We start from the raw sequence: 20,504 nt of genomic DNA, 5'->3' as shown, positions 1-20,504 counted from the left end.
CTGAAAACAGCGGAGTTTCAGAATGTGGTTTTAAAAATGATAGCAAGAATCAGAACAACAAAACTTCTGCTTTTATATTATTTTGGTAGCTATTTCAGGGACTTTAGCTAGCAGTTATCACGTAACAGGAGATAAGATGAAAAGGCTAAAAAAAAAGTGCTTTTAGGAAAATAAGTTTAATGTGCTAAAACATATATGCAGCACAAACATGGCAGTATTAATAAAAATATAAATTTACTGGAAATTATGTTGATTAATGAAAACAAATTAATTCAATTGAATAAAATTAAATACAGCACTGAAATTCACTGCACAGCACTAAATACACTGATGCAAAAAATAAAAGCTCAGTGACAGATTTGCACCTCCCAAAAGTTGACATTTTTGTAATTTTTAAGATAAGAGTTTGTAACTACATGCATTTCAAAATATTTTTGAATATGAATCGTTATATTATAACATATTTACATGTAAAGGCAAACCACTACAGCTCAGCTGTTACTGTCCTCTGGGAATAAATTAGTCAATCTCTATGGCTAGATTCATTCTACATCAATATTTAAAATACATAATATAATTTTAGGCATTACATAAGTTCCCGGATAAACACATAAAACTACCAAAATAAACTAGGTCTAAATATCAAAGTCAGTAAAAGATCTGAATTACTGCACACTGATTTTAGGTTTTTGAGCCCAACTGTTTATCCATGAGGAATATAATGATGTTATATTGCTTTTATTGCTGAAAATGTAATCCGAGCAAAGCAAAGGAGGAATGAACCACCCGCAACCCAAACAAACTTAGTGAATACAAAATGAAAAGCAACATCAATTTCACTGCAGACAAACCCAGTCACACAGATTAAGCAAGCACAATACTGGTACGTCTTATCTCTGACCACAGGAGGAGGGTAGACAGATTCTACAGGATGAAGAAATTCAGACTATGTAATAGGCAGAATCAATTGTTACCTGCCTCAATCAATGCAGCTCCACTTTCACTGTTCAGCAGCTCACAAATAATTAAAGTTATCCTGGACAAAAACCTCATCTGTAATGACTAGCTAACCGCCACCATGACAAACTTCAAAGTCAGTGATATCAATCTGAATTCAATAGTGTGGAACTGGATATAGCTGATGAATAAGTATGAATCTTACCCTGATGGTCCATGCACGCACTTCATCTGGGCCTGCAGTGAAAAAGTATTCTAGTTGGAGTGCTGCATATCCAGCCTTAATGATCTTTGCTAAAGCACTGAAAAAAAAAAATATGAATCCAATTCATTCAACATACACACATAGAACAGCTAAATGCCCCAAGTAATCAATTTACATGGAAAGACATCACATATTTTGAAGACACCGAGTCTACTTTTAAACACCGCAATAATCACAGTAGCAGTTTTCTTTGAACTCTCTTCAGAAGAACTACTTTTTTTACTGCAGAATCATAAAGACAGTATTTTGATTTGTTTATCTGGGAGGCTACAGAAATATGGGATAAATTTAAATCACCCTATCAGGCAGCACTTCTGGTCTCATGCAATTTTCAGGACTCTAGGTCATGAAAGCATAACTGTTTGACTGAAATTTAATATTGAAACAATTTATTATAGTTCTTCAGAAAAATTATGGCAAAATTTTCTCCACTGTCCCTATTCCCCATGGATGACGAAACAGTTTTGGTGATCATTCCTTCTCAAAAATATACATAACTAATACCTATGTTATAATTAAAACACTGTACAGAGATGACAGATGACAGTTAAAAACTTAATTTAAAATAAATCTTTTCACTCTGTCTCATGGTAAAGAAAGGAGAAGATTCTCTCTTTATAATGGTAATTACTCTGTCATTTATTATTCTATCAGCGCAAGCAATTAAATTACTGCAAGGAAATAGTTGATAATAAAGTTTAGGGAAAATGAATGCTAATTAACCTTTGTGTCATGTTCTCTTCCAGATACTTCTGTTTCTCCTCAGCACTCATATCTTGCAACTTGAGTTCCAAGGCCCCACTAAAAGGAATGACCAAAGCACCCGGGTCGTGCTTGTCCACCCACTCTTTAATTTTTATCAACCTGTAGACAACAAAGGGCACAACATTATCTTGTAGTGCATGCATGGCTGTACCACATTCATTATTATCAAGTAGCACATACATATTCATAAGAATTGCACGGTTTTATGATGCCATCTTTTTGTGTATTGCTTTCCAAGGTCAAGGCATTAACAGGCAGCAATTGCTTCAGGTGTACTCCATTAACATTTCACTGTTTCTTGGTTTCTGTTTGGCATTTAATCTATCAGAAATAGGCATAATTTGAGACAATAACTAGGCTTATGGTAGAGGTTAAATACTTGCAATCTAAAATGCAACTGAATAAAACTTTGTAGATCTGTGGACATACACCTTTTCTGAGACTTCCAAGAGCGGTATTTATCAAATGTAGTAAAACTGAGGGTCTTCAGTTTTTCTTCTGACTTTTTTTTTTTAAAAGCATCTCAGTGGCTAGGGCAGCTGATATTAGCAGACAGAAAAGAACACTACACTCTATAGATAGCAAGCAGCACCCTGCTTTTTCTGGCTATTGATCTTGGTGTATGCCATAGCTAATGAATACAGAGCCATGTTTCTACCACATTCTCCCACCCTTCTACTATCTCCCCAGGACAGAGTTTCTAGATACTAAAAAACTATTATTTTTAAATAAAGAGTCACATTTCCCATTTCTCTCCATCTTCAGTAACTGGCAGCATCAGTAATAGTTTGCTGTACATCTAATATGTTTGGGGTTTTTTTAGTTGAATGAAACTACAAATTTAAAGCTACAGATTTATGGTGTTAGCTTTTGAATGTTCAATATCCTATTAAAATTAAGAAAATCTTTGCAGCAATAGCTGATGTTTCAACAATCTTTAAACACAGGCATCACATTCAGGACTGCAAGTACTATTTATTTTAAATTACCTGTAGGGAGTTCAGTGTTATTTATAGGGCATTATTCCTGAACAGGTTTGAGTGGTAAGAACAACAACTCTGTATGCTCAGCAAGAAAACACAACAGGCATGGTAATACTTCCTGTACACTAAGAATCAAAGTACAAAATACAGCACTTTGGGTGCCGTAGGTATTTCAGACCTGAAGCACCCACCATACAGCACAGGGTTTTACGCTTGCTGAGTTCTTTTTCTTAGCGCTGCTAATCTCCAAGATTTAGACTAAGGTTTTAACTGCTATTATACTAAAGTGCTTTGAAACTGTGGCCTGCAAACCTTTAAATAATCAATGCAAATGTCACTTCAGAAAAAAAAAAAAAATGAACTGAACCACAAGTTCATCAACACACATTTGTCAAAGAAAATAGCAGGGGATCAGAGTTATTATGAGATTAAGTGCATGGCCCACTGAGTAGGGTTTAGATGGGACAAAGAATATAAAAGTTCACTTAACAGTTTTCACACGTTTGTTATATAAGGCTGGTCTTCTATCATTTACTTATGTAAATACCACATCAGTGATTTTCAATCCTCATTATACTAATCTTTTTTCCTCCAGTTATCCAATGAAAATATAGTCCGGTATCCAGGACTGATACTGAAACACTATCGCCTTCAGAAACATCTGAACTGAAAATCACAATTGAGGTGCGTTTCTGAATGTGACATTTAACAGCACTTCTAAAACGGACATTTGTAGTCAACTAATTTATTTTGGCTAACAAACTGGATATCAAAGTTCAGAGCTTGTAAATGCCAACCTTTTACAGATAATGTATCTAGAAATTGAACTGCTATTCATAAGTATACTTTAACATCTGTGCATACAGCCTTTCTGTAATTTTTTTTTTAAAGGAAGTATCTAACATTGGTCTCTGGACTAATTAAGTAACATACCAAGCGAAAGACAGAACGAAACATGCAAACTTGAAAAAGTGAAATGAGCATGAAAGTAATGTCAAAAATTGGATTCAAATTCTGTTTGGTAAATATGGTCATCGTAACTAATAAACTAAGAACTATTGTGGAGCAACAAGATAAGAAATAATTACTTTGGCTAAAACACCAATTCAGAATAATAATAGTCTTAGACTGTCATTTTAACAGCTTCTCTATTGAGTCCTTAGAGGGATTATTTGCATTCCTCAGGTATTCTATTGTACAATTCAGATGAATAAAGACTTACAAATCATTCCTCTACCGCCAGTGTGAGACTTTGATCCAGTGAATACACCATTGTACCTTAACTATAATTGGCAAAAAACCTGACAGTGTAGAGCATCACAAGCTTAATAACAAAGGAGAATATCTCAAAGTGTTGACAGATGATCTTCATAATGCAGGAGCAGAGCTGGTACATTTTAGCAATAAATGAGCACTGAGGTCTAAAGGTCTCTGAAGTGACTGACATCAGACCTGCTACAGCCTCACTAAAAGAATAAGGTACTGCATCCCACTCTGTACAGACAGTCGGGTTCTCTGCCTGAGTCTTCCACTTTTGTGACTTTCAATGTCACAGGAATTACTAAAAAGTACCAAGGAATTCCCCTAATAGCAATTAATAAAGAAAAAAGTAATATAGAAAATTAAGAAATAATTAAGAAAAAATAAAGAAAACAAACCAAAAAAGTAAATACTCAAATATAAATACTGATATATTTCTAAATGAAATTTTCCCCAAAGCAAAAATGCTTGATTAATAATCAATAAAGCAATAGTGCAAGTTTGCTTTCCTGTTAGAGATAACCAAGTGTGCTAAACAGAACAAAATTCTCTTAAAAAATTGTAACAATTAATGTCAAAGTCTGTTTTATTTGAGCATATAATTTTTCCATGGAAATGCTGTATGTCTGTAAAAGGACACTCATTTGAGTCTTTGTTAAGATAAGCAAATCCTGGAGTGTCTCTCCATTATTTCATGGTATACTCGATAATGAATGATGAAGGGTATTGGGTTTTAGGCTGAGACAAAAGACTAACAACACTTAAGAAAATCTCAATTTAAAGAACAAAACAAAACACTAAAATGTAACAAAATGAAAAGTAAAAACAAACAAACAGGAGAACTGGCAGAAACAGTGACCATGATTAACAGCTGAAACTAAGAAACAACAAAGTGCTCAAGATCAGAACCCTTCTTGACAAAGTAAATTGAAAACTATCTGAAAACAGGGTATACACTGAAACCAATTAAAAATATGGTCTTTCCTAATCAGGTTTCTAAAAATGCCGTTATTAGTAGAGTTAAAACTAAATTCTGATTACAAAACGTAAAGCAGAAAGAAGAAAGGCTTATTCTAGTACTACTCAGTTATAACAGCGAGGTATCTCTTGGAGCATTTCTGGACATCCAACAGCCTTCCCCCTGTTGAGGTGGCTTGGTTCTTCCCTCCAGGTGGCTCTGTGGAGAGGAGGAGTGTGCCTACAGCAACTACAGAGGGTTCCTGAATTGAAATTTTATTCTATTCACCACAAATGGACAAAATACCCTTTGTGCAAAAAGATATAGACCCAAGAGACAGTAAGACAACCATTCATTCCATGATGGCAAAAAGAAAATCTTCAATAAAAGTTGAATTGAAAATTCAATTAAAAAGACAACTGTGTAAAAACCTGACACAAGAACAAAATGAAGACAAGAACAAAACCAGATCTGAACAACTTGCAAATGAAGGCAGCACTCAAAATTCTGACCAGGGAAAACAGCCAAGAGGAATTAAGATGCTCACTTCTACCTAACACTGTTACTGTTGGCTGATAAAGAGGTAAGGAAGGACAAAAGCATGTCAGCATACCTACTACTAACTCAGAAAAGCTACGAAGACCAAGATGTTTTCTTGTTGCTACTAGATTCCAAAATTTGATGAAGGCATCATTTAAGGGCATTCCAGTTTTTAACTCTGCATCAGCCTGATTAGGAAAAAGTAAACAAAAGAAGCCAGTGACTTCAAGTGCAGAAGGATCAGGACAACTACAGAGTTAAATCCTGATACTAAATCAGGATGCAGAACAGACGTTGGAGAAAGGTTTAAAAATGAGGGCATTCACTGAGAAGGCCAATAAGCAAAGAGCATCAGAAAGGGAAGTTGTGCAGAAGGGAGTGCCTTCACTTTAAAATGGTGATGGTTACTGAGGCAGAAGAAACCAAAATCTGCAGACAACCAAAATAAAGAGGTACAAAAGTTGCAGAATGTACATTAACTACAAATCGATATTTGACAAGAGTTTCACATGAGAGATCCAGCTGGGAACAGAGACAGAGTTCAGATGGAAATGAGAAGTAGTGATATAAGAGAAAAGCTGCAGAGAGAACTTAAGCTCAGTGGACATTTGCAAGACAAGATGATCTGAAAAAGTGACCCCTGAGAAGAAAGGTGATTTGTGAAAGTATGTTTTTGTACAAGTAAGACAGACAAAAAAAAAATAAATTCTAACTCTTGGAAGAGAAACAATTGTTTTTCTGTTCTACACCTGAACCACTGAGTGGAAATTGACAAACAAAACAGCAAGTCAGGGAAGAATAAAATACCAGGCAGCACCACAAGAAGGAAAGAAACAAATGTAGATAATGAGGTAAGACCAAGCCAAGTCATCAAAATATACAAAAGACTGAAACAAAGATCTACAGATAGGAGTGAGAACAGCAGGACCTAGCAATTCAACCGGCTCTTCCTGTTGGCAGTTCTGAGCAATCCCAGATTTTTAAAACCTTCCAAACTCAATCTGTTTAGTGCTTTGTTCCCCACTTTAAAAAGTTTTCCATATGCGCAGCCTAAGCCACCTTTATTTCAATTTAAACGCATTAGTTTAACTGAGCCTATACACTATGGACTGGGAATACACACTCCCTATTTCTTTACAGCAGCATTTTACTACTTAAAACTGAGGTCTTTCTTTTTTATTTTGAGCTTTCTTTGTAAGCCACGTATTACTTCTAACTTTGAATCATTTTCTGGACTCTCTCCAATTGGTCTAAAAGTTCCTGGAAGCAGACAGTACCTAATGCACTCCTCAGAGCTCTCAACAGCAACGTCTTATAAGCATTAAAAATAGCTAGAGGATTAACTCATGCATTTTTCAGGTGATTCTCCTGTTTATAAAACCCAGTATAGCATTTGGTTTTTTTGTGACAGCACTGCAACATTATCTCATGTCCAGTTTATAACTTATTGTATGACTCTGCTTGACTAGCTATTCTTAATACTGTATTTGCATAGTTGATTATTCCTGCACAAAATCTGTCTCAGAAGTTGCACCCTCGCTCTTTTTTCCCCCTAATGATTTCTTCTATTTCTTGAGATGCTCCTAAATTCTAATTTTGTTCTATACATACCTGGACATCTCCTAGTTTGGGGTCATCTACAGATTTAACAAGAATGCTCATCATCCAGCTCATTAATGGAAATACATAAGAGTATTCAACCAGCAGTCCCTTAGGCAGATCTCATAATGAGATATTCTTCCATTTGGAAAGTGAACCACTGATACCTATGCTCTGTGTATTATCTTTCAATCAGTCTTGCACACTCAACTTCCAGTAGTTTCCATCTAGCCAATATTTCCTATCTTGTTTATGAGAATGTTGTAAGGCACTGAAACCTTTAAAGGCTTAATATAAATCCCAATATGTAGTAAAGTATATTTTTTCACTACATGCAAGACCATTAAGTTTATCACAAACAAAACATTATAGTCACCTGACAATTTAGACAAGAAATAAATAGCTAACATGAATTTGTGAAGACAATTAGGTTGCTTCTAGGTGATTAAAAACAGTTGAATTGTTCCAACGTTTTTCTTGAAATTAAAGGAAAATTCATTGACTTAAAAATTTCTTGTTTCTTCTTTCCTCTTTGTGGCTTTCTTTTGTCTTTTGAAGCCTCATCCATTATCCACAAGTTATCTAAAATGATGATAAATTATGCAACTTTTCTTTTTTTTTGGTCAGGTCCTCAGACATTCTACTGTGAGAACCACTACGTTTAGTTGATTTGGTGGGGTGGGAGAGGAAGATCTAATTTACCTAAGCACCAGTACTGCATGACACAGTTTGTAGGTCATGTCCTTCACTTCTGTTCTGTTAGCATGCACAGACTCCACAAAGATCAAGTCCCACTGTTCTCAGTGCTGTACATATATAGAGATGAACATGTATATGTATTCTTATAGAAATAAGAAACATTCACAGCCTCAGTAAGCTTTCATTCCAAATTTATAAAACAAACGAAGAGTGGAATGGTGAAAATGATGAAACAAATGTGTACAATAATTTTGTATGACAAAATAAGTCAGTGGCAGAAGTTAAGAACAGGAAGTAGAAAGCACAGGTCATACTCTGTGTAACAGATTAACATGCTGTAACTCTTCTTGCTACCTGCCTTTTTTAGGGCATCCCTTTCTTCTTGCACTACATAAAGAGAAAGGGAGACGAAACAGAAAAACTTTAAAGAATAAAAAGGTACTTTCTTCCCCACCGTGATAGTTTGCTTGTTATGAAGACAACAAATCTACAAAAGGTTTGGGTGTACCTGTTACTGACCTAGGCAATCCCTTTTCAAATCATCAGTGACACTTACGAATTTATTTTTTCATTCCTGGTTCCCAGATGGCCAGGAGGAACACAGAAATCCTTAGATTTCAAATGGCCCTTTCCCACCCCTCATCTGCAAATACCTTCCAGCAACACTTCAGAACAAAAGCACTGCCTCCACATGCTGGGCTGCTCCCTGGCCAGGAGCCTCCTCTCAGCCCCTCAGGAACTCAGAACTTCATTTATCCTGTGCATCTTGAATGCTTTAAGTTCCTCGATACATTCCTAGAGTCCAATGTCCATATCATCCTCTCCAGTATTTAGCCACTGCATCCAGATGAATCTTACAAGAGACCAATGCGGAGAACCTATCTCACAGGTCAGATGTCACTCACATCTCCCAACACAGATTGACTTGAGCCTTGAGACATGCAGTGAAATAGTCCTTAAAATTCTTTACCACAACATTTTTGGGGACTTGGGACACATCTCATGATCTCAGGAATCTTATGACAGAATAGGTATATGAAGTATTTCATTCTACCAGATCTGGATTTCACACTTTTTAACTTCATCATAATTTCCACTGATACTGTACCAAGAAAAGAAGAATAGAAGTTCCTGATCAATGCTGTCATTTGCCACTTACTATAGACGAGTTTATAACTTTCCTTAACATTCTCCTTTGAAATCTAAGTAATCCCAGGCTCTCTGCCTCATGTGTGTCAAAGCAAGTTTTTCCAGGGCCTTGATCTCTATCATGGCCATTATCTTAAATCCCCTGTAATTCTACAAAACCATTTGTTACATAGGGTGACCAGTATTGCACCTACTACTTTAGTTCACGTTGCATCCCAGATTCTAAAGAAGTATTTTCATAATCTGGACATGAGCTTCTCATACCATTCGTTATCCATTCAGATGTTACATTTGCTTTTCTGCTATCAGCTGCACAGGGAGCGGGGACCCTACCAGCACTCCCTGCAAGGACACTCAAGCTGCTCACCAACAAAAATAATCTGGCAAAAAGCAGATTTGGGAGGGAGGGATAATTTATTTCTTTCATACTCCCGATCCCCACCCCTCTTCTTTTAAGCTGGACCAATTCGCTTTCCCCCCGTATCCTTACAACTGGTTGTGCCAATATAACTGAAGGGTGGTGCAGGAACAGGTGAAGATCGTAAAGGACACGAATGCCTTAAAATAGCCTACCACCCAAAAAAAAGCAATGTCATGAAGCCAAGTTCAACCAGGAATTTTGGTGTTTGGGTTTTGGGTTTTTTTTGCTACTTAATATTTCTGTAAGTGCTGCTTGTGTGGGAAGGTGATGGCGACTGTGGAGCTGATGAGAGCACAGGGCAACAAAGCAGGTTGGTCCTACCAGCACATACCCATTCCTGGACCCGAGGCCACTGATGGCACAAAACAGTTCCATAACAACACTTAGAGAGCTTAGAAAAGATCTCTCTCCATTTTGCAATCAACATGTAACATGCTAGGTGAATCCTGAAACAAGGAAAAATGGAAGGAAAAGTCCCAAGTCCCAAGACTTTCCCCGTCACACTGAACAGCCCAAAGCTTCTTTCCAATAACCAGCAAGCCTTGCTGCATATGGAGTGCAGTAGGGAAGGATGAAAAGCCACTGGATGCACATGGGGAACCACAGGACATGACTGAATTTATTATTGGAGAATGCCTGTATATGGCATGACTCCGGTGTAAAAACTATTCCATATGAGATCCCTTAAAAATAGATTGTTCAAGGTAGAAAACAATATTTGTTGCTGGGGGGGGTGGGGGTGGGGGAGGAATCAAGGCAACATTCTGGAAATTCATATGAAAGTACTTCATGCCCCAAGATATAATTCTGCTAACAAATAGTCTAACATAATATGGTAGTAGTATACAGTTCTTGGTTTATCTGGACTAGAAAGCTACCCAGAGACATTCGCTGTTTAAAGGTATGTTAAAAAACACATAAGGACATAACACTTTATACTTACAACTTTATACTACTGACCACTTTTTGAACATATTTCATATAAAGATTTGGCTTAGCTGATATAAAACCTGTTTAGCTGTTTTGGGTTTGCAAGATGTTGGAACTGCAAAAGAAGTAACACCAGAGGACATGATATTACCTGTAAATCGAGTACAGACAGTAGTTAATGGATAAAATACTTTTATAACTAGGAGAAATAAAGCACACAAAATAGAAAAATCACACTGATGACCTACAACCAAGTTTTAATTAAAAAATATCAAGATGGTAGAAAGACAGAGAGAAAGAGGTAAAATAATCCAGAATGACTTTTTCTGCTAATATAGAGCATCCAGTAAGAAAAGATTTTTCAGTACCTTATACAGCAACTTCCATCTAACAAAAGGTCAGTCAAGGTAACCCTATTTCAACATTTGTAAGAAGCACCATTCATGAAGAATAAAAATCTTGAAATCCATCTTCAAAATCTTCATTTCTGATCTAATTTTCAAGACTTTAGTAATATCTTTTTATCCAAACTATGGTCCCTATTACATTGATAAAAAACAATTATGACTTAAAGGATAATGAAAACAGTAGTACACTGCTGTTGCAGCACCTGCTGGTACGTGAAAGGCTTACAGTCTCTAGTCCTCCTTGGTCTGCCAATTCAAAAAATTAATTCTGTCTTAACTCAAAAAACCCCCAAACAAATGGGTACCCAACTCCAAAAAAACAACCACCCCCAAACAAAACCCCCCAAAAAACAAAACCCAAAAAAGATGGCTGTTGCTACCAGCAAGGATCAAGCACAGTCAAGACTGAACTACTGATGAAACTGCGTAACAATGCAGACTGCAACAAATTGTGCACATTACATTTCACAGTTACAGGCATAAACAGGCTCCACGTCCAGCACATATACTTTGGACAGAAAAGATGCCTTTGGAAAGTTGCATCTTGTCGTTCTTTCTGCTATCATTTATAAAATGCAGAGTTTTGAACAGTTATCTTGAAAACTGTAACAAAATAATTTAACAAATGCTCATTCATAAATGATAGCAGAAGGAGCAAATCTCAGTCACAAGACTTAGGTGCAAAATGATCATGATTGAGATACTACTACAGATCAGTAGAAAGAATTCCTATTCCATACTCAGGCTTGCATTATGGCATGATAATTTAAACTTTTGTCACTTGACAGTGCTTCTTATGTCACACGGCAAACTGTATTCTTAAGGGCCCTGTACAAAAAAAGTAGGACAATTCATATCAATGTGATTATAGCAAAGTCTCGAATATGTAATCCCAGAAAAAAATTATAAGCCGTGCATAAATAAAATATTTGATTCAAAAAACATGTGATGCCTTAACAAGACAAAGTTTACATGAAATGCACACTGGACAACACCATTTTAAATGTATATTCTTTGATTCTTCTATGTACTCTGTGCACACAAGAAAATACAAGGCCATACTCCCAAACAAAAAATATGATCTACATAAAACTCCTGTGTAATGAAATAAATATATACTAACAACACTTGGAATAAGGCTCTGTAAAGAGTAATTGGGAATATATTCCACTAGTGCTAATTAAAAATCCTGCAAGGAGTAACACAAATGCAGACTACAACATGTGTAAGTTTTAGCTTTTGCTAATGTCACACAACAATTCAACAAAACCCAAACTGGGTCTGAATATTCGCCCCCCAGTTCTCTTAATGAAATATCCTCTCCTGCTCACACATGATAGAGGGAGACGCTTTCCTCACTTCTCCATAATTAGTCCGTGTGATCTTAACTGTGGAGCCTCTCCAGACCACAGAATTCACATGAATGCTCTTTTCCTCTCTCCACCAGTTGTTAAAAAACTATGTAAATACTAAAATTGCAAGAGTCAAATATTACCACAATAAAGAGCATTAGATTTAAAATAATAAACCCTGCTTATTTCCCCCACTCCTTTGGACCATTACCAAGTACTTACATTTTGTGATTACAGGATACTATGACTGATGTTTTAAGAAACAATTTTAATGAGACTAGTAATAAGAACAACAGAAACTGGTGATACTGGACTAGGGTTTTTTTTGATGAAGAAAAGATCAAACTTATTATTAGGCTGGAACATGCTACACTCAATAAATCAGAAATTAACTTTTATATTTATCCAGAGAAAGAATATCATCCAAGCTCTCAATATAACAATGAAAGACTTACTTAGTTGAATGGTTAATATTCAAACTACAGCAACTCAAACAATACAAGGCTTAATTTCAGACATCTGATTTAGACACCTAATCTTGCTCTGCTCCCTATATAGTTAATGAAGCAGGAGGCTCTTCTGAGGGCAATTCAAAGCACTGAAATTAGGGCTCCTGTTCTCACTTTCTTTGTAAAGCATCTTCCCTCTCCCCTTTTCATGGGCTGCTTTAGAAACTAACCCTGACCTTAAGTGCCTAAGATATTTACAGAAAATTAGGTGATGTTCCTCAGTCTTACCTCCCACTGATACATTCCCCCAAAATACTGTCTAATAAATACAACAGCATATTCTGTACTGTCGTATGAACATGTCCATGTGCAAGTAAAACACTAAATGAGTGAGGGATTTTCACAGTGTGCAGAGATGCCTTGTATGAAATGCACTTCACTAATGTGAAAAGCTGTCACAAAAATGTTCAACTGTACAGACACAGTCTGTTTACCTTTGTAAACTATGGAGAAATGAAAAAAAATAACAATATCTGAAACATCTACTAAAATATACTTGTCCTAGGGGAACACTAACTTTGATTCTTTTCAGAAGCAGGAATAAGTATCTGGATCATGTCTGAAATCACGCTCCATTTATCTGATGGACTGTAAAAGATCTGTTAGACATGAAGATTTTTATGGCTGAAAATGGAATGACAAAGTAAATTTCTGTCAGAAATAAATACTCTTGTTCTGTGGGTGCGTGCGTACAAAACATTTTTATTTGCAAACACAAAACTAAAATTTTATTTATTTTAAAACTACTAGTTTTAGCTATCTTCATTTTCTTATCCATTATGGAATTAGGATGCATTCAACACTCCCAGCAATTTTAACAACAAAAAATTATTAGACTGAAAAGAAGTTCCACCTTGAAGTTACAGTGCCCTGTGCTATGTTTTACCCTTACAAACACTAGCACTAACAACAATAGGATCAAAAAGCCAAACCTAAAATGCAAGCTACTTTAATTTTTATGACTTGACCCAGAAACAATTTTTCAATAGAAAGTCAGAACATAAGCCTAAAAACATAGTCATTCATGTTCAGTCTCTTCTGAGTAACAAAAAAGCTCCATGTGTGGTGGCAAACATGATAGTTGTCAACATAAATGAAAATGTTCATGAATAAAAAACAGGCTGTATAAAGAGCTAATTATAATATTACTATCAATTGCTAGCTTGCGCTTGCAAATCTTTCATATCATATAAATGCATTGTTTCTGACATTTCTCTAGCTAAACATCACATCATTTCACTTTTTCAAAGTAGTTCAAATATGCATGGGATATACTATAAGGAATGTGGTCTAATCTACAGTTATACTGAAAAAGAAAAAAACTATGACATAAATGTGCATTGACGTTAAAAATTAATTTAAAACATCAATCAGTTGCCAAGTAAAAAAAAATCTAGACTTCTAACAGCCTCTATAAAATGATTTCTACTTTCTGTATATTCATCCTACCCAAAACAGTAGTTGAAAACACTTCACCCAATCATGCAATTGAAGACTGAAATAATAGAGACACCCAAAACAATAGTGAGGTTGTGAATTATTCAACTTGCATTCAGATGTTTTCTTACCATTAGAAACACTGCTTATTTGCTCACAGGAATCACACTCTTTTAGCACGAGATGTAAGAAAAGTTTCAGTAACCAATGAAAAGCTACTTTAATGCTCAAATGGATTCTTCTTCTATTTTAGAAGTGCCATAGAATTTAAGTTTGGAAAAGGCCTGCTCAACAGGCAAGAGCCCTAGTAAGTAATATATGGTTAAAAGCAGACCTAGCCAAAGGAAAAATACTCAAAAAATCACAGCGGGCAGTTATTCTGGGCCATGATAGTCTATCCATTTCTCTGCCGAAGAGTCACTTAATCAACAGATACAATGCTATTTTAGACTTAGTTTGGTTGAGCAATGACACCATCAAAGAAGAAATGATCACAGAAAATAACCTTGGTAAACACAAGTAATTTGGTTTAAAGGAAAAAAGAAAGCATGCCCTGATAGATTTATTCTCCCATTGATATGACATATGATTTTCTATGCAGGAGAAATACATCTATAAAGTATTTGATAGTGTGCTATGTGTGAAACCACTCATTCGGTTGGAGAAGAGCGGGAAGTCGATCTGTACAGATCGTGTACTGAGTAATGCACTGGATCTGTTAACAGGAGAACAGATTGGTGTTTAAGGATATCGTTAATCAAGTTTCACAACAATCAAACTTAGTACTGATCTTGTTTAAATACATTAATGACCTTGACAAAAACATTAGTTGCATGCAAAGTTTACGTTTGATACAAGAGCCGGAGACATCTTCCTCAACAAAAGTCATCATTGTCATCATCAATTGGAAGTGACATAGAAGGGCGATCATGATAGGTTAGTCTTCTTCAGAGCAACTCTAAGCCATCAAGACAATGCAACAGGAAAAAGGCAAATGTAATCTACAGATCCTACTGGAAATGCTTCCCTTGGTTTAACAGGATGCATTACATCTGCATATAAGGTATCCATAAAAGCATGTGGAGTACTATGTGCAGCTGTGGTTCAGCTAAATTCAGAACAGGTCTAAGATTATCAGAGGAATGGGAACCTCACATAAATGACAGAGAGAAAATTGACACCACTTGCTTTAAATAAGTACTGGAGGTAAACACCAATTAGAGAAGATACTACTTAATCTACAGGACAAAGCTGCCAGAACTACCAATGAAATAAGCCAGCCATGGAAAAATGTAGGCTGGAAATTAGCAGAACATTTTCAACCCAAGGCAGTAGCGCAAGGTTCTGTGAACAGCCTCCCAATACTAAGTGCAAAACAATCAGCTACTGTTAAAAAAAACCTTAATTAATTTATGAAAGTCATTATACTGTGTAGCTACCAACAATAACTGGTTCAGTACTGAATGCAGAGGAGGGATTACAGTAATTTAGGGATTACCATATAGTTACAAGGAAGCACTACACTTCGTGAATTCAGAAGTACATAAAGGCTATGCAGAAATGCAAAAGAGGGACAAAGAGGTCTCAATCTCATACAAATGAAGCTTCTACATGTTTTGTAAAAACCAATGCCTCCACTGGGGAAAAGGCATGAAGAACTCAACCACCACATATTCGACTCGGCTGGAGCTAGCCAGCTGACCAGCAGCAGCAGGCTATCAGACTGATCATGATGCAAAAAGTCCTCCAGAGCCACAGAATATGAAGCTACCTGCTCTTCAGTGCACCATGCCACTGCTTTTTGAAGAACTGAGTATAAATTAGGAATCACTGTTGTAAGGAAACAACACTGTTGTAAGACTCAAACTTTTTGAAAACTACACTTCAGACTCAACCTCTTGGAAAACTAAACTTCACAAGTCTGCTCTTCCAAAACAAAATGTAATAAAAGTCAAAAGTAGCCCATAATACCATGCACAGTTACCAGTAACACTCAAGAGGAGCGCATGGGCAAGGCAGAAAAGGTGGCTGCAGTACTTATATCACAGCTTGGCAGTAAGTAATTTCAAAATTTGGGCAAAGAACACATTTTTAAAATAGCACTAATGAAAACATTGGACTTCATTATCTTAATTGGTCAAATGAAGAAAGTTAAGAACATGGTTATTTAGAAATGTGTGAAAATTTTAATGGAATTTTCTTACCTGGCATCACAAACAGAAATCTAAAAAAGACAGAAGTAAAATCCAGTTCTCCATCACCTAATCTCCAGGCATTTAAAATGCCTTTAACATAAGGCATTGTCCTCTTCCAGTTCCATGTCAGTACCAAGTTTTTCTCCAGAGGAAGGGAATCCCATCATCAGAAGGCTCCTATCCTACCCAACCCTACTGCACCCTCAAGCTTGTCCTTTGCACAGAGAAAGACAAAGTTGGTTGTAAAGGAAAGGGAGCCATTTGGTACACCCATGAGCAGACAACCCTTTGGGGCAGATCATGGATACTGAAATGCATTGACAACCTTCATTACAAAATTTTCCTGACTTCGAAGTGTTTCCGTTACAACATTAAGACACTTGATACAGCTGTACATAATTTCCAATTTCTAAAACAGCAACGAACAAACATGTTAAAATTCTAAACTGAACGTACCCATTACATACCCATTACACAAGCCTATCTTTGAGCTATTGGAGCCACAGTGAGTATTCATGCCTTAGGAGACTAGAAGCTGGGAAGAGGTAAGGCATTCTGCTCTAAGATGTCACAGATATTTGCTAAGAGCAGAGAAACAAAAAGACATAGTACCTCTGAATTTCAGGCCATGCTTTGTAAGGAGAAAAATCTAGTAAGTACAGTCTCTTCTGACCCTTCTTCCTAAAATACAGCCACTTTCCCATCCCATCTGACAGTTCTTCGCATTCTCTTACTCACTCTGGTTTCTTTTCCCAATGCCATTCTCCAGTCTTCAAAGTTTTCCATCCTGGTCCAACAGCTCTTTAGCAAGATACTTCCAAATGCGACCTCCAGAACTTACACCTCTTCATTCAATTCGCACCTCCCTCCTGCCTTAGCTTTTGGTCACTCCCACACCCCTAATTCCTTTTATCTCATTTGAAGGGCTAACAGTTCTGGTCCTGGCCAGGGCCCCACCTCCTACTCAGTTTCCTTCGTTCCTCAACATACAGAGGTACATTTGGATCAGAGACATTTCCAAATTCCTGTTAGGTCTGCTCAATTCTTAAGTTTAGTAACAGCTGTTTCAAAGAAAAATTCCTTAGCTGCTATGTATCTCACAGTATTTAGCACCATATTAAATATTTACCACTGCACTTTCTTACATTTTGTTTAAAAAATAAATCACAGAAATACTGAAATTTTAAAATTTGTGTTCTGCACAAATCCAATGCATTTTAATAATTTTTCCCACTATAAAGAGGACAAAGTAACTATGCAATAGGCTGAAAGGAACTAGGCTCAGGAACAAAATACCAATTTAAAAAACAAAAAGCAAAACACCAATCCCCTGTATAGTTCCTTAAGTATCAGAGACACAAAAACAATTCAATAAAGGTATTATATCTTGTCAGACACATACGGTAATATTTGTTTTAAAGAAATATTCAATACAAATCCTTCAGTAGAGTCTAGAAAAGCACAGCACAAAGTTGTACTTCTAGTGCCTCCACTTACCAGACAAAATTTTCTGTTTACACAGGCAAAGGACAAAAAATAGGAACCTAAATAGAGCAGATTGAAACATGGTAAAGCAAACAAATAATGCAACTTTCCTAGAAAGTTTGTCTCAGAAAAAGATGCAGCTGATAGTTTCTCTAGTGCGTTCATATAGTTATTGTATGCTGTACTCTTGGTACATACCTGTGGAGCATGCAACAAGAAGTGTCAAGAGTGCAGGAGACTTGATATGACTTAATATTCTAGTTGTAGCTGCACATATCCTTATTTTGCTATTTACCACAAAGAAACCACAACTATACATTACATATAAATCAGAAAGAGGATGTATTTTTTCATTTTTTAATGAAAATAATGCAAAGTATGGAACTTCACAGTGATGAGATTGCAGAAGTATTTCCCTAGCTCTACAGCAGTTACAAAATACTACATAATAATCCTTTACAGAGAAAGCATTTACTGAATTTGTGCAAAACTTATATGCTGCAATTTTCAGAAAAGCACCACACTACAAATGCATTCCATTCATTCAGAAGCAGCCCAGATTCAGTACTATAGAAGCTGGAAGTACTGCTTAATGCAATGATTCATAGTTTCCCTAATAGAAAGATTCAGCAGTTTTCAGTCGAGACCTTTATTCCTTCTCTGAATAAATGATGCCTGAAATTTTTATTCTTGTTCTAATGGAATTTCAATGGCCTTCACTGCAAATCTACTGGAAATTTTCGCATATTAAGTGGAAAAAATTAAATGATGTTAACCACATTTTAATGTGATTAAGGCTGACAGGGTCATTATTTCTGCTAATCACTCAGTTTAAAAAGCTCAAACAAAACTTTGTAACAGCCAACGTTTTTTCTGGTTTTCCATATGTATACTGTAGCTGAGAATTAAAGCCACTACAGAATATGAAACACCGTATATATCATAAAAAGGATATAACAAATGTTTTCGGCAATTTGTACATGGATTTCACTATAATTAATCTCCAGATTAAAAAAAGAAGGGGGGATCAATCTTACAATATGTATACCCCTTTAATTCTTTTGTCTTCCTCAAAAGACAAAACAGAACAAGTGAATATGTATCTCTTCCTGTAGCTCTTATTTGCTAGTGAAAAAGAGAAAATATTTCTGCGTGTCTTTACCGTGAACCAAAAGGTATGTGTAAGCACTGAAAACAATTTCTTAGAAAGTATCTGTTGGGCTCTGCTTGTTATCATTTAGGTTAGTGTAAGCCTGAGAACAGGCATAAAAAGGTGGAACAGAGACAAGTGGCAACAACAAAGATCAAACGTGATATAGTTTTCTTCAGTGTCTTGTAGTTTCTTCTCATGGAGGATCAACGATAGAACAGAAAGTTAAGGAGATTGCTGCAACAGTCACTGGTTTAGCTTGACAGCCACAGCCTTACAGCCAGCCCTGCCTGCTCTTGCTCAAAGGTTCCCCACCAAGGGCAGCACTGAATCCCAACGGAACAACTCTCCAAGATCAGTGACAGAACACAGAAGCCTTGAGGGTGACTGAACAGGGTGGAAGGACTTAAATTAAGAAACAGACATAAGTTTGTCTCATTTGCAGTACCAGAGGAGGGGGGATGTTGTTCGTGGGATTTATTTTTTGTTTCTTTCTGGGTGGGAGGAGGTCATTCAGAGTTTTTGTTTGGTTTTGGTTTAAGGCTTTTTGCAGGATTACCATTTTCTCTAAAGACCACCACTGCAATGCTTATTGCCTGCTTAATAATTACTACCACCCTCTGTGGATCCTCATTTCTGGAGGACTTGTATCTCTCATGCCATGTTAGCTCTCTCCTCACAAATCCAGGACTTACAGATGATTAAAAAAAGGGAAGGGGAAAAAAAAAGGCATTTCAGCATCCATATTCATTTTTCTACATAAGTAACTGTGTTTATGCTTAAGTTACTTTAGAAGAGAATGAAAGTGCAGACAGACTGATTCACATTGATCATTCCCATCTGGTTTAATAGATACATTTCAACCTTACTGAATCACTAAAAATAAAAACTGTATTACAGCAGCTTCTTGAATTACAAAAAACATTTAAAAAAATAGTAAACAAGATCATTACCTTCTTAACCTTAAGGTACGTGAAATTGATCTGAAAAATAGGTTATTTCCTTCCCATTCCTTGGCAAAGTATCTAATCACATACACAGAGATTTTTAGATCTACTTCATGATTACAACAAAAAATGCCGAGAAGAAAAGACGGTAATTAATCATACGCAAGTCTTTTCATATAAGACATTACTTCTACCTTCGTATCTAGCATGTACTGCTAACTCTCTCTGTCAACAGTCAGCAGGGTTTTTTTCCTAAAGAACATTTGCTTCCCACTTGGATACTTTCCCTAACAAGAAAAAAAAAAGTCCAGTGACATCAGATCATTTACTATCAAGGAACAAGCTACATTAACATCAATATCCTATTACAGCTGTAGTGTGTGATGTTCTCAAAAAGAAACATTATCAGTATTGTCGGACTTCCCAGTTTTAGTGTGAAGCCATGCACTAGTGCATCAACTAACAACCTCACTGAATTCTTGTGCTCATCTAAGAA

At 36.2% G+C, this 20,504-nt stretch overlaps 1 protein-coding gene across 1 annotated transcript in view; it reads right to left on the bottom strand.

Moving 5' to 3' along the window:
• OLA1 (Obg-like ATPase 1) overlaps positions 1 to 20,504 on the bottom strand; it is a 102,669-nt gene that overhangs the window by 5,629 nt on the left and 76,536 nt on the right. The window contains exons 7-8 of the mRNA XM_009704953.1: positions 1,946 to 2,086; positions 1,163 to 1,259 (exon numbers count right to left, since the gene is read on the bottom strand). Coding sequence (XP_009703255.1) covers positions 1,163 to 1,259; positions 1,946 to 2,086 — 238 coding nt within the window. The remainder of the gene's footprint in view (positions 1 to 1,162; positions 1,260 to 1,945; positions 2,087 to 20,504) is intronic.

This window comes from Cariama cristata, unplaced genomic scaffold (genome assembly GCF_000690535.1).
Source record: "Cariama cristata isolate BGI_N322 unplaced genomic scaffold, ASM69053v1 scaffold24957, whole genome shotgun sequence".
NCBI lineage: Eukaryota > Metazoa > Chordata > Aves > Cariamiformes > Cariamidae > Cariama > Cariama cristata.
The sequence above is the reverse complement of the archived record's forward strand: the minus strand, read 5'-3'. Positions and strand labels throughout refer to the sequence as shown.